Raw genomic sequence first — 14242 nt, 5'->3', positions numbered from 1 at the left:
GCTGAAATCAAGGGTTGTCAGTGTAACTGACTGAGTCACCAGGCACCCCTCTAGCCTGTGGTCTTGAGCAAAGTAACTCTACCTGGCCTTTTCCGGGAATTAATTGAGAGAATGTACAAATAGCGCCTTGGGAAGCCAGAATTCCAATCAACAGCAGCTATATTTGTTAGGGCTTGGCTCTTACGCACTTTCACAAGGAGACAGTCGCGATTGGGAATCATTAACATAAAGGTTCTTTATTACATAACCCCAGCGTCCAAGCAAGAAGTAATAACGGAGAGACATGGAAGCCATCCAATAAATAAACCACCCTCCGCCACCTGACTGCCTCAGAAAAGACCGGAAGTGACTTTGCCCCTAACTAACATGGCGTCCAGGTAATTTCCGTTCTCCTCTTCTCTAGTATTTGGGCTCGACAGCTTTTCCCGGTCGTAACCCGGCTGCAGCCATTTAGCACTCTCGTCCCCAGTGTCTCACTGTGGAAGGCGGGGCTACAAAGGGGAATCTGAGCAGTGATTGGTTGCGTCACATTGGGAACGTGACTTAGGGAGTTGGATAATCCACGCGGGCAGTGATTGGTTGCCGAGAGGTGGGGGCGACTCGATCACCAGAGCTGTGTGCGCCGCGGTGAGGAGAGACATGGGTCAGGCGACCAAGGTGACAGGGCTTAGGGAGGGTTTGGGTTTGTTGCCTACGGGGAGGGAAAACGAGCGGCCTTTTGCACGTTGTCTGGAATCTCAGTAGGTGTGGGTTCAGAACCCTTCACGGAGCATGTGAACGTTGCCGCTGAGGAGCCCAGTGACCACCTGTGAAGGGCGATGGAGGGTTTGTGCTGGTGCGAGGAGGGAGGGTGGCCCCAGTGCTTCCCCACTCCTCTCGTGGGGTACCAGAGTGTTTGTTCGTACATCATGCAAGTTTCTGCCCCCGTTTCATCCCCACACCGAGTGTTTGAGGGACCTTTTTCACATCGTTAAGACGTAGACGAGACGCCAAAGGCAGCCCTGCACTGGAACCATCGACTGAGTGAAAGGTCCGACGAAGTGGAGTTTAGTCACATAACCGGAAGGTACCCCCAAAGTATGGCAGCCGAGGAAACTGAATCCTGGCGAAATCCCTTGCCAAAAGTCAACACCAACGGAGACAGAGCGGAGACCCGTGAGAATTGAGTGCTCGGAATAAGCTTGGGAAGTGATGGTCCCGCCGGGTGGCTTCCCTGAGGAATTAGTGTCGGATTGATTTCTTGTCGAACTGATGCACGTTCCTGGCTGGCGCACACTTCTTAGGGGCTAGCCATCCCTAGTCTCTGTCCCTGGCTGCAGTATAAGCATGGAAACGGGGAAAAGGCCTGTTACAGTAGAGTGAGGAAAAGTGGTGTTTGTGGTTGGTCAGTAATAAGGCACCACCAAGCGGTGCCTCCTGTACGACTGACTTTGGTGTTCTCAGTACATTTTAGTATATGTCACAGCATCAGTAGAAACAATTGTAAAGAGTTATTCAGCTAATTTATTGAGTGTCTATAATAGTATCAATAATACCTTACAGCCAACATTTAGCCTGAACTGTCTAGGCATAGTGGATGCAATAATAAGCAGACCACCTTTGACTTCATAAAGAAATTTTGGCAGGGAGGGGATTTTGAATTGAAAATACAGTGTATTTTGTGAGCTTATAGCTGGAATTTGGAGGGATGCAAAAAGTAATAATAATAATATCTTGGGATGTCTGGGTCGCTGAGTCAGTTGAGCATCCTGCTTTTATCTCAGCTTAGGCTTTGATGTCAGAATCTTGAGTTGGAGCCCTGTGGTTGGGCTCTGCACTGGGCATGATGCCTATTCAAAAAATTTTTTAAAAGTCTATCATAGAAGTTAAGACCTGAAATTTGATTAGAAATTATCTAGAAGAGGGTGCCTGGATGGCTCAGTTGGTTAACCACTGCCTTCTGCTCAGGTCATGATCCCAGAGTCCTGGATTCCAGTCGTACATCGCAGTCCCCTGGCTCTGCAGGGAGCCTGCTTCTTCTCCCTCTCTCTGCCACTCCCACTGCTTGTGCATGCCCACGCTCTCTCTGAAATAAATAAATAAAATCTTTTAAAAAGAAAAAATAAACTAGCTAGAAGAAGAGAGGAAAAAAATATTTCAGAAAGAGGAAAAAGTATATGGAAAGTCCTTGAAGTGGGATGTTGCTTGGAAAACTTGAATTCAAAAGTAATTAAATAAGATTCATTCCAGAAACACTTTTGGGGAGCCCTACCATGTATAGAAGATACTTATGGTAAGTGTAAAGGATACATAGCCTTTGAGGAGGTTTGGGACCACAGCAAGTAAGTATTTGATTCACATACTATGCAGTAAGTGCCCAGTGCTGTGGGTGTACTCAGGAAGGGCATGTAACCCAGACTTTAGAAGAGATAGGAAAGTAATAACTATCTAAAGTGAAACCTAGTTCAGAAATTTTCCCATACACCCCTAATATTAACCCATTATGTAAGAAAATTGAGACAAAAAGCCTGAGTAACTTGTCCATGTTTACAATGAGTGGCAATGTCCTGTTTCAACTGATCTGTAGAGAATCCGCTTTCCATATGCATTACCTAAATTATCCAATTAGTATAAGTAAATGAGGAAGAGGAGATAATCTGTGACCTTAGTTTCTGCATTTAATAAAAATTTATTAACTCCAAGGTGATTTTAGCTCTTATAGCTCCAAGACAGTATTGATGACATTTTCTTTTTCTTGTACTAGTTCTCTTGTTTTTAAGTTTTTATTTAAATACCACTTAACCTACAGTGTATACTGTACACTGTATACAGTGTATACAGTGTATACTGTGTATACAGTGTAGTATACAGTGTATACTATAGTGATTCAACACTTCCATACAACACTTGCAATCCTAATTCCTTATCACCTATTTAATCCATCCCCATTCTGGTAACCATTAGTTTGTTCCTTACAGTTAAAGAGTCTCTTTCTTAGTTTGCTTCTCCCTTTTTTTTACCCCTTTCCTAATTTTTTTGCTTCTTAAATCCCACATATGAGTGAAATCATAGGGTATTTGTCTTTCTCTGTTTTATTTTGCTTAGCATAATACTTTCTGTCTCCATCCACATCATTGCAAATGGCAAGATTTCATTCTTTTTATGGCTGATCAATACTCCATTGTATATTTATGTTTCACTTCTTTATCCGTTCATCAGTCGATGGACACTTGAGCTGTTTCCGTAATTTTGCTTTTGTAAGTAATTTTGCTGTAAACATCAGGATGCATATAACCCTTTGAATTAATATTTTTGTCTTCTGTGGGTAAATACCTACTATTGCAGTTGCTGGGTCATAGGATAATTCTATTTTTAACTTTTTGAAAATTAAAAACTTTTGAAAATTAAAACCACACTGTTTTCCAGAGTGGCTGTACCACTTTGCATTCCCACCAGCAGTGCAAGAGGGTTCCTCACCGATATCTGCTATTTCTTGTGTTTTTGAGTTTAGCCATTCTGACAGGTATGAGGTGGTATCTCTTGTAGTTTTGATTTGCATTTCTCTGATGATGAGTAATGTTGAGCATCTTTTCATGTGTTTGTTGCCTATCTGTATGTCTTCTTTGGAAAGATGTCTATTCATGTCATCTACCCCTTTTTTAACTGGATTATTCATTTTATGGGTGTTGAGTTTTATAAGTTCTTTGTATATTTTGGGTACTACCCCTTTATCAGATATGTCATTTGCAAATATCTTCTTCCATTCTGTAGGCTGCCTTTTAGTTTTGTTGATTGTTTCCTTTGCTGTGCAAAAGCTTTTGTGATATACTCCCAATTGTTTAATTATACTTTTCTTTCCCTTGCCTCAGGAGACACATCTAGAAGTTGCTACAGCTAATGTCAAAGAGGTGACTGCCTGTGTTCTCCTCTAGGATTTTCATGGTTTCGTGTTTCCTATTAAGGTCCTTAATCCATTTTGAATTTATTTTTGTGTACACTAGTTGTTAAGTTAGGGATGCTGGCTATTTTGTTAATGAAATTACTTTTTTCCCTAGAAAACCATGTAAAATGATTAGATTTACTTAACTTTCCACTCTGCTTTTAATCCCATGTAACTTGTCTTCTACCACTCTTGTGATATTAAACTGCTTGGGTTTCTGTGATATTCTATTACCTTTGAAGTCCATATTTCTACAATCTTTTCAAGGCAGTCTCAAAATTCTTTCAGTCTCTACACATTTCAATTCCAAAGCCACTTCCATATTTTTGGGTACTCATTATAGCAGTATCCCACTTCCCAATACTAACATCTGTTTTAGTTTCCTATGGCTGTTCTAACAATGTGCCACCAACAAGGTGGCTTAAAGCAACAGAAAGATATTGTCTCCACAGTTCTGGAGCTAGAAGTCTGAAATGAAGGTGCCAGCAGGGCCATGCTTTCTATGAAACTGGGTAGAATCTTTACTTCTATTTGATGTATTGATGCTAGCCATCAATCCTTGATGTTCGTTGGCTTGTTGGCTTGCTGGCTTACTCTTAGATCACTCTGATCTCTGCCATCTTCACATGGCATTCTGTGTGTCTCTGTTCACATGGCATTTCCTCCTCCTTTTAAGGATACCAGTCATATTGTATTATAGCCCACTTTAATGACCTCATCTTAACTTAATTCATCTGCAAAGACCCTATTTCCAAATAAAGTCGCATTTTACAAGTACTAGGAATTAAGACTTAAGTATGTCCTTTGGAGGAACACAATTCAAGCTATAACAGTATGGATCTACCACATTTTATTTACCTGTTTATGAATTGATAGAAGTTTGAGTCATTTCTCCTTTTTGACTGTTGTGAATAGTGCTGCTATGATCGTTTATGTCCAAGTTTTTATGTAAACCTATGTTTTCATTTCTGTCGGCTATGTATCTAAGTGTCGATTTGCTAGATCAGGTGATAACATTATGTTTAACTTTTTGAGCAACTGGCAAACTGTTTTCCAAACAAGTTACAACATTTTACATTCCCACCAGTAATGTATAAGAGTTTCAGTTTCCTCTCATTCTTGACAATACTCCTTACTGATTTTCTTTTTCGTTAACAGCCATTGTGCTTGGCTTAAGTGTACTTCATTGAGATTTAGATTTCTATTTCCCAGATGCCAAATCATATTGAGCGTCTTTTTATGGCCTTGATGACCATTTGTCTATCTTTAGCGAAATGTCTATTGAAATCCTTTTTCTATGTTTTTATTGTAGAGTTGTAAAAGTTCTTTAAATGTTCCAGATAATAGCCCCTTATCACATACATGGTTTGCAAATATATTCTTCTGGTCAGAGCTTTTCTTTTCTCTTTTCTGATAATGTCTTTTCCCTTTCTCTTTCTAAAACAATTTTTTTTTTTTAGTTTTCATGAAGCTGATAAATGTGTAAGGTTTAAAATATCGAAGTGTTATAAACAGAAACCAATAGGTGTGTACTTCCTTCTACATACTCCCAATTCTGCTCCCCAGGGATAAGTGCTTTTAATCATTTTAGCTATTCTTACATTTACCTCCCTGTTTCTAAAGAATATATTTAAACTGCTATTCATTTTTGTTTTTTTTTTTTCTTTTGGGAGATACTGTTTACTGACTTTTAACAATACAAGTGGATGACTAAGCTCCCATTTATAATTTAGTCCTCTCATTTACAAATTTTGGTGAATTAGTTTTCATTTTTTTTTAAGTTACTATGACTGTATAAAATTGTCCACAGCGGAGTCTTCTAATATATGATTACATTGCTTTGCTTTTCTAATTGTGTTTTTCTTGAAATTAATAACAGTGTTTTTATTATCATTGGTTAGTTTCCTACTTACCTGTTCCCAAAGCCAGTTATCAGTTTGATTTTTTCCTGGGAACATTTTTTCTGGAGTAGTTAAAACTTTTGCTGTAGTCTAGACTAGTTGCTTTGTGGGCCAGCTGCACAGATGCTGACCTTTGTATTTGTATTTTGTATTTGTCCTTCACCTTCTTTGTGTTGGTTCACCTTCTCACTGGTTCCCATGTTTTTTCTTTTATAGTTCATCCCCTTGTCGTGGAGTACACTATTCTATAGCTTTACAAGAAAGGATATGGCAGATAAGACATGTTGTATTTTCAAAATGTCTCTTTGCCTTTGCAGTTAAATGATAATCTGGCTATGTCTGGTATTCTTTTTTTTTTTTTTAAGATTTTATTTATTTATTTGACAGACAGAGATCACAAGTAGACAGGCAGGCAGAGAGAGAGAGGAGGAAGCAGGCTCCCCGTTGAGCAGAGAGCCCGATGCAGAGCTCAATCCCAGGACTCCGGGATCACGACCTGAGTGGAAGGCAGAGGCTTTAACCCACTGAGCCACCCAGGCGCCCCATGTATGGTATTCTAAGCTGGACTTTTTTTTTTTGATGGGCAGCAAAGTTTATTAAGTGATAGTACAAACCTAAAGAGGGAGGGGACCAGAGAGAATTGCTCTGGACAATTTTTTTTAACTTGAAAATCTTAGACCATTGTTTTCTCACAGTAATACTGTTTAGAAGTCAGGAGTCATTCTGATTTTCTATCCTTTTTATGTGAACTCTTTTTTATCTTTGAATTTTTTTTATTAGCATTGTGCTGAACCTATATCATGATGTACTATGGTATGGGTTTTGTGTTGGGCACTTGGAGCTTTTTCAATCAAGTAACTATTAACCTTACTTGGTGACATTTTCTTAATTTTTCCCCTTTTTAACTTATTTTGTCTGTTTTCTCTGCCCTTTTTTTAAAGATTTATTTGTTTGAGCGAGAGAGATGGAGAGAGGTTGAGAGAGAATCTTAAGCAGACTCCACACCAAGTGCAGAGGCTGATGCAGGGCTCTGTCCCAGGGCCCTAATATCATGACCTGAGCCAAAATCAATAGTCAGACATTTAACCAGCTAAGGGACCCAGGTGCCCCTCTGTTCTTTCTTGTTGGAAATCCTGGGGTTGTTTTTTGTTTTGTTTTGTTTTTGTTTTTTAAAGATTTTATTTATTTACTTATTTGACAGAGACCACAAGTAGGCAGAGAGGCAGGTAGAGAGAGAAGAGGAAGCAGGCTCCCTGCTGAGCAGAGAGCCTGATGCAGGGGCTCGATCCCAGAACCCTGAGATCATGACCCAAGCCGAAGGCAGAGGCTTTAACCCACTGAGCCACCCAGGCACCCCTGGAAATCCTGTTAATGTAATTGTTGGTCCACTTAATTGTGTTTTCTTTCCTCAATTTCTGAGTTTTTATTTTACTTCTTGGCTGTTTTTCTACCCTTAATATTTGCTATCACTCATTCGTTACCTGAGCGCCTTGGGCGTTTTCTGAATGTTCCTTTTTTAATTTACTGTGACTTCTTTTTGTTGCTATTCCATCTTTGCAGTCACTTAAGTTTCTGAAGAAGTTCATTGTAGTTGTTGGGTTTTGTTTTGTTGTATTTTTATGTTTTTTGCTTCATGTTTCCTGTTTCTGCTTTGGTGTCTGCCTTTGATGTTACAGGTTTTCTAATATATGTAAATACCTAAAACAATGCCTAGTACACAGAGTATACTTAGTAAATAAATATTAGATATTTTATCTAGTGAATGAATTGGAGGGAAGGAGGGAATAGTGGCAGAGTGTCTGAGTGGTCTAAGCAAGAGATGGGAGGGTCTGAACTTAAATAATTTTCAGGAATGGAGAATATCAAAACATTAGAGAGACATTCCTAAAATTTTCACATGAAGAGTAATATAGATTAAAAGAATTGCCTAGAGATTTCCATCTTGAGAAACTCAGTGTCTTCTGTTTCTGAAATTGAAAAGACAGGAGAAAAAAACAATATTGGGTGATCAATACTGAGTACGTTTTTAAACTTGAGAAGTGTGAGGTAGGCTTGGCCTAACACTAAAGCCTCTACACAATCTGTCTTCTACCAAAATGTCGGGCTCTTCTCTCTGTTTTTTTAACATAGTCTTAGAATATTCATATGTCTCAGCGTTCCACTTCTCTTTGGGAAATCACAATTACACTTTCCTAAATTATCTGAAACGTCTTCCTTCTGGGCTCTCTTAAGATTTAGTAAGTCCATGAGTTTGTGTAAACGTGTTTAAAACTTAAAAAGCAGTTGAAGGTCTCAATATGGTAAGAAAAGTGAGAACAAATACGTACCAGACTAATAAAGTTACTCTAGCAGACTGGTTTTGGCAGGGGGATTATTAACTTTTTAACCATACTTGGTTTTTTCCCAAAGAACTTGGTATTTTTAGGGCACCTGGGTGGCTCAGTGGGTTGGTCCTCTGCCTTCAGCTTGGGTCGTGATCTCAGGGTCCTGGGATCGAGCCCCGCATCGGGCTCTCTGCTTGGCAGGGAGCCTGCTTCCCCTCTCTTTCTGCCTGCCTCTCTGCCTACTTATGATCTCTCGCTATCAAATAAATAAATAAAATCTTCAAAAAAAAAAAAAGAGCATGGTATTTTTGTAAATGTAATTTTTTTTAATTTAAAGATAAATTAAGAAGAGAAAGTTGTTTTGGCAAACCCTGGTTTTCACCAGCTATTTTGAAAAATAAAGTAACAAATAGTAAAATACTTTGTAATCCTTTTAATTATATAAAATGTAAATTTTTTTTCTTTTGAGGTCTGAATTCTAATTTTTTTTTTTTACAGGTTTTACAGCTCTTTAAAACATTACACAGGACCAGACAACGGGTTTTTAAAAATGATACCAGAGCATTAGAAGGTAGGTTTATTTCCACCATATTGGAGTAAATCAGTTCTTCACATAACCAAGAGAACTTGTATAGTCAAGACCCGCCTTAGAGAGTGATCTTCATATCTCTCCCCTAATGTTGTTATGTTTTATGAACATTAGTTTATATTACACTACTTTAAGGAGTATCTGCTTAAAATTTTTAAGATCTAGTGTTTAAAAAGAACCAGAAAAGATCAAAATTTCAGCACACTCCATTGCTTGTCAAGCCATTAAACTTATTTCTATTATATAATCACATTTTCACACTCCCTAGGACAGGATACTTCTGTATTTGTAATTCCTTGTGCCATTCTAGAAGTGATAGGAGCTATGAAAGAGAACCTGTCCCAAATGTTTTACAAATTTAGTGTTTCACTGTTTTAAGTGGCTTTAATCATATCTAGAAGTCAGAGTTCTGAAGCTTAGGTTAGGTATTGGTCATGTGCAGTATCTGTTTTCATATATTACTAAAACTCTTTAAGAGGGCACCTAGATAGTATCCCCACTGTCCCTAGGAATTCAAGTTTTTGTAATTCACCAAGAATAATTTCTTGAATATTAAAGTACATACTTCATATTGTATATGCTTTACCAAATTTGTATAATTTTTCATATATCCCTGTGGGGTAGTTACTGTTACAATTTTTTTTTTTTCCAATGAGAAAACTGACAAAATGTGAAAGGATTTGACCCACATCATACTATTGAGAGGTAGAGCTGGGATGTAGCCTAAGCAGTTTGGCTCTAAATCCCAAATCTTCAGCACCTTATATTGAAATATATAAAGCATAGAAGGAGGGTTTTCTGGCTGTTCTCCATCAATAGCACTTTAAGTGTTATTAAGTGACATAAGAACAGCCAACATTGTGTAATTACTAAGCATTTTACATGGGTTGTTCCTTTACATGCTCAAACAACAATAAGGCAGTTGTCAGATTAGACTAAAATTACGCTGTAATGATGACAAAGTGCCAGCCAAACCATTTTTATGTATATTTTGGTCCTTTGTCTTTATTTTGTGTGTGTGTGTGTGTGTATGTGTGGTTTAACATGTTGGTATATATTGAGTTTTGCCATCTTAAAGCATTTTAAATTTCAGGTTCATAGAAAGTATTAAATAGGATTCATTAGAATCTGATAGCTAGAGGTATGCAAATGAATTGGAGGTATAGAGCAAGAAAGAAAAGTATTAATATATTAGAGTGTATTAGGTTTAATTAAAAATTTGCCAGCCTGTTAAAAGGTTTCCAGGACAGTTTAAAAAAAAAAAAAGTCTTATTTTTATAATTAGTTTCACATGAGGCAAAACTATTTTGACTACTAGAGAAGTAGTCATTCATAATGAATAACATAAATTCTTGGGGTAGGAATTATAAATTAGAAGAGAAATATTTACATATATATTTTTTTCTTTCTCTAGCAGCCAGAATAAAGATAAATGAAGAATTCAAAATTAATAAAAGTGAAACTTCTCCCAAGAAAATAGAAGAGGTATAGTAATTGAGTCTTTCAATTATGATAAAGCCCTTATACATTTTCTTAGAGAATGATGAAAATAGAGGGGGGGTATATGAAATAAAAGTTATTACTTGATAGTTAAAGACATCATAACTAGTAACCTTCACTTGTTTGGTATGGCTCACCTCTTCAAGGTCATCCTCTACACCCCTAAGACAGCAAGTTACCGGTATATAGAACATGGATGTAGCTATGGTCAAAGCAAGAGCAGTTGAACCAACCCAGAAATCCACAGAAATTCTGTCTTTACCTAAGGCAAATGACTAAAACTAAGGAGAATGAGTGTTAGAACTACAGAAGGAATTTCTGTTCATTTAGCTCAGGTAGACAAGCTTTTTTTTTAATTCTTAACTAAGCAGTGAAAGTTAATCAGCCACAATTTGTGAACTATTCTTGCTTTGCCTTTTGGTCACTTGCTCTAGTTGAAGACAGTCAGTCTACTGACACTGATCTGTGAGCTTCTTAATACTCCCAGTACATGTTCATTTAACAAAATGCACAATTCCTTTTTTGTATAAAATCATACTGCATATACATACATATTGTCTCTATTTTGAGCCTCCTAAGTGTTTCTTTATCTAACTTCATATGAATGTAGGGAAAGGAACTTTAGGAGGAAAACAAAAAATGGAAAATTATTTGCAGGGGTTGTTATAATTCCAAGAATTGGTTTGATAAGAAGGAAGCTGCAAATTAGAGAAAATCTTCAACGTTTAATAAAATTTCTGCATGTTAAATTTTTTTTATAAAAATACATTTATTTTGGAGCACCTGGGTGACTCAGTGGGTTAAGCCTCTGCTTTCGGCTCAGGTCATGATCTCAGAGTCCTGGGATCGAGCCCCACATCAAGCTCCCTGCTCAATGGAGAGCCTGCTTCCCCTCCCCACCGCCCCACCTGCTGCTCTGCCTACTTGTGATCTCTCTGTCAAATAAATAAATAAAATATTTTTAAAAAATAAATTTATTTTTAGTAGAGAAAAATGCTGTTTTTAGGGGCACCTGGGTGGCTCAGTGGGTTAAAGCCTCTGCCTTCAGCTCAGGTCATGATCCCAGGGTTCTGGGATCGAGCCCCGCATCGGGCTCTCTGCTCTGCGGACAGCCTGCTTCCTCCTCTCTCTCTCTGCCTGCCTCTCTGCCTACTTGTGATCTCTGTCTGTCAAATAAATAAATAAAATCTTTAAAAAAAAAATGCTGTTTTTAGGATAGTAAATATCTGTAATAATCAAGTTAATGAGTTAAAATGAGATAGCCTAAATGTTTTTATTCCTCTGATATAAAGAAGAAAGGAAAAGATTTCATTTAACAGTCTGGTAGGGCAAATAGGGACCATGTAGTTTTTATTCATGGCAGAAGTTAAGATGTCATCATAATCAAATCATAACTTGAAAAGAAGTTACAAGATGTATACAAAAGTTTGCATTATTTGCTGTTCAGGAGGCTGATTAATAACAATATGGTAATTATTTTTAAATTTAGAAATCATGATAAAAAATTTTTAAATTGGCATGTCTTTATATCATCTGGGAAATGAACTACAATCTTCTAAATTCCTTTTGCTTGTAAAGCACTAATTTAACATAAAGCAGTCTAGAAATGCAAAATTGTTATATGCAAATGTATATTTTGTATAATTCTGCATAGATTAAATATTTAGTAGTTTTTAGTTAATTCTGTTGTTATGTATTATAAGGTTCATGAAGTCTTGGCACCAAAAAGAATCTTAGGTATCTTCCCCCTCCCCCCAAGATTTTATTTATTTATTTGACAGGCAGAGATCACAAGTAGGCAGAGAGACAGGTAGAGAGAGAAGGGGAAGCAGGCTCCCTGACGATCAGAGAGCCCGATGCCGGGGCTCCATCCCATGACCAAGCTGAAGGCAGAGGCTTTAACCCACTGAGCCACCCAGGTGCCCCAGGTATCTTTTATACCAGCAGTTCTCAAACTGTTTAGTCTCAAGACTGTTTGCCTTCTTAGAAGTTGAGGACCCCAAAAAGTGCATTTCATGTGGTATGTCTTTAAATATTTTCCTTAGTAGGAATTGAAATTAAGAGATTTTTGAAATATGTATTTTTTGTCTAAAAATAATAAGCTCATTACATGGTAACAAATACACTGTTATGGAAAATAACTGTATTTTCAGGACATTTAGTGAGAAGAGTGAGCACTGTTTTACCATTTTGCAAATCTCTTTAAAGTCTGGCTTAAAAGAAAGCGGTTCAGTTCTCCTATCTGCTTCCTCATTCAATCTGGTGCAGTGTATTTTAGGTTAAAATATATGAAGAAAATTCAGCCTCACACAGATAAGTAATTGGGAAAGAGTAGGAGTATGTAATAGTCTTTTCAAATAAGTTGTGAATGTTCTTTGATACTACACCTCAACAAATAGTAAACTTCCTTAAAGGTTAGTTGCATTGTGGAACTCTGTTATCTGTTAGACCAGTGGGTGGAAAGAGGTAGATAGGTAAGTAAGGAGATAGATAGATTTTTTTTGGTAGGGGGGGAGCTCCAGGATTCATACAGACCACCTTCTGCTCATCCTTTCTGATTTCCCCTTATCCCTTATTACTCATCAAGCCTTGTTTCCTGCCTTAGACCTCTGAGTCTAAGGTTTAAGTACTTCCAGTGGATGAGGAGACCCATTTTTATTCTTTCTTTCTCCTGCTAAGTCCCTTCTCAGATCTGTTGGGAGTTGAGACTTTGCTCTTCCACGCCTTTTCTATGTCTATTAATAGCAGCACCCATCTTTTATTGTTCAGACCAAAAAACTTGGTGCTCTCTTTCTTGATTGCTGTCCTTCTCTCACACTTATATCCAACCTGTCAACCAATTTTTTTTGACTTCAGAATATATCTGGAATTCAACCACTGCTCATCCTCCCCATCATTACCTCCTACTTCAAGCCACCATCATCTTTCACTGGATTGTTACAACAGTCTCCTAGTGGGTCTCACTGTTTCCTCCCTAACCTCCCTACAGTCTATTCTCAATACCTTTAAAGGTAGATTGAGGCTTTTATTTTCTTTCTTTTTTTTTTTTTTTTAAGATTTTATTTATTTGACAGAGATCACAAGTAGCAGAGAGGCAGGCAGAGAGAGAGAGGAGGAAGCAGGCTCCCCGTTGAACGGGGAACCCGATGCAGGGCTCGATCCCAGGACCCTGGGATCATGACCTGAGCCGAAGGCAGAGGCTTTAACCTACTGAGCCACCCAGGCGCCCTGGATTGAAACTTTTGAATAAAAAGACATATCCCATCACTCCTGTATTCACAACCCCCATAGCTTCTCATCCCAAAGCAAAATCTAAAGTCTTTACTGTGAACTATAAGACTATATCATCTGACAGCTGTTGACTTCCCACTCAGGTCCCTCCATCCCTCTTAATTCTTCCATTCTGAGTGCATTGAGGGCATTGGCATTTACCAAGAACTTTCCTGTCTCAGAGCGTTTATGCTTGCTTATTTCTAGGATATTATTCTCCTGCAGGCCCTTAAGCCTTCATTTAGTAGACCAATAGGTTTAATCTGTCTTTCTCTTTGAATGGATCTTTTACCATGCATGATTTTGTAACATCTTGCACTGTTGATTTGGGAAATAGAAGTTCACCAAGTAATGCATATCTTCTTAAGTTAATGTAATTCAGTATGTAATATTTTAAAACTATATTTATTAATATTAATATCTAACCAGAAAAATCCATAAGCATTGAAAAACTGTCAAGCTTATGATGGCCGATACAGTTTCCCTAGAATTCTATTTTTTTCTTGAAAACATGAATTTTACCATTGTCAGCAAATATAATTAGTTGTTTTCTTGAAAGAGTCAACTCGTTCATTTTCAAGAAAATGTTTGCCAAATACCCAAGTATGAATGATCATAGTTTGTCTACTGTTCATTCATATAAAATAGTATTCCATGGAGAAAGCTTTACTTCTCACAACTCAGTGCAGAAAGCTTTAGTATTATGAAAATCATTTTGACTTCATGGTATCTAAAAGGA

At 37.6% G+C, this 14242-nt stretch overlaps 1 protein-coding gene across 2 annotated transcripts in view; it reads left to right on the top strand.

Moving 5' to 3' along the window:
• The first annotated feature begins 507 nt into the window (after positions 1-507).
• Positions 508-14242, top strand: part of LYRM7 (LYR motif containing 7) — a 31551-nt gene continuing 17816 nt past the window's right edge. Inside the window, exons 1-3 of one of the 2 annotated variants that reach the window (XM_046000301.1) lie at positions 508-657; positions 8643-8715; positions 10151-10218. In XM_046000301.1, the coding sequence (XP_045856257.1) occupies positions 640-657; positions 8643-8715; positions 10151-10218 (159 nt within the window). In that variant the 5' untranslated portion in view covers positions 508-639. Of the gene's footprint in view, positions 658-8642; positions 8716-10147; positions 10219-14242 lie in introns of both variants that reach the window. The other variant, XM_046000300.1, reaches the window with a different exon arrangement.

The sequence above is a fragment of the Meles meles genome, chromosome 3 (genome assembly GCF_922984935.1).
Source record: "Meles meles chromosome 3, mMelMel3.1 paternal haplotype, whole genome shotgun sequence".
In the NCBI taxonomy this organism is placed as follows: domain Eukaryota; kingdom Metazoa; phylum Chordata; class Mammalia; order Carnivora; family Mustelidae; genus Meles; species Meles meles.
Note: the sequence above shows the minus strand (reverse complement) of the source record. Positions and strands in the feature narration are given on the sequence as shown.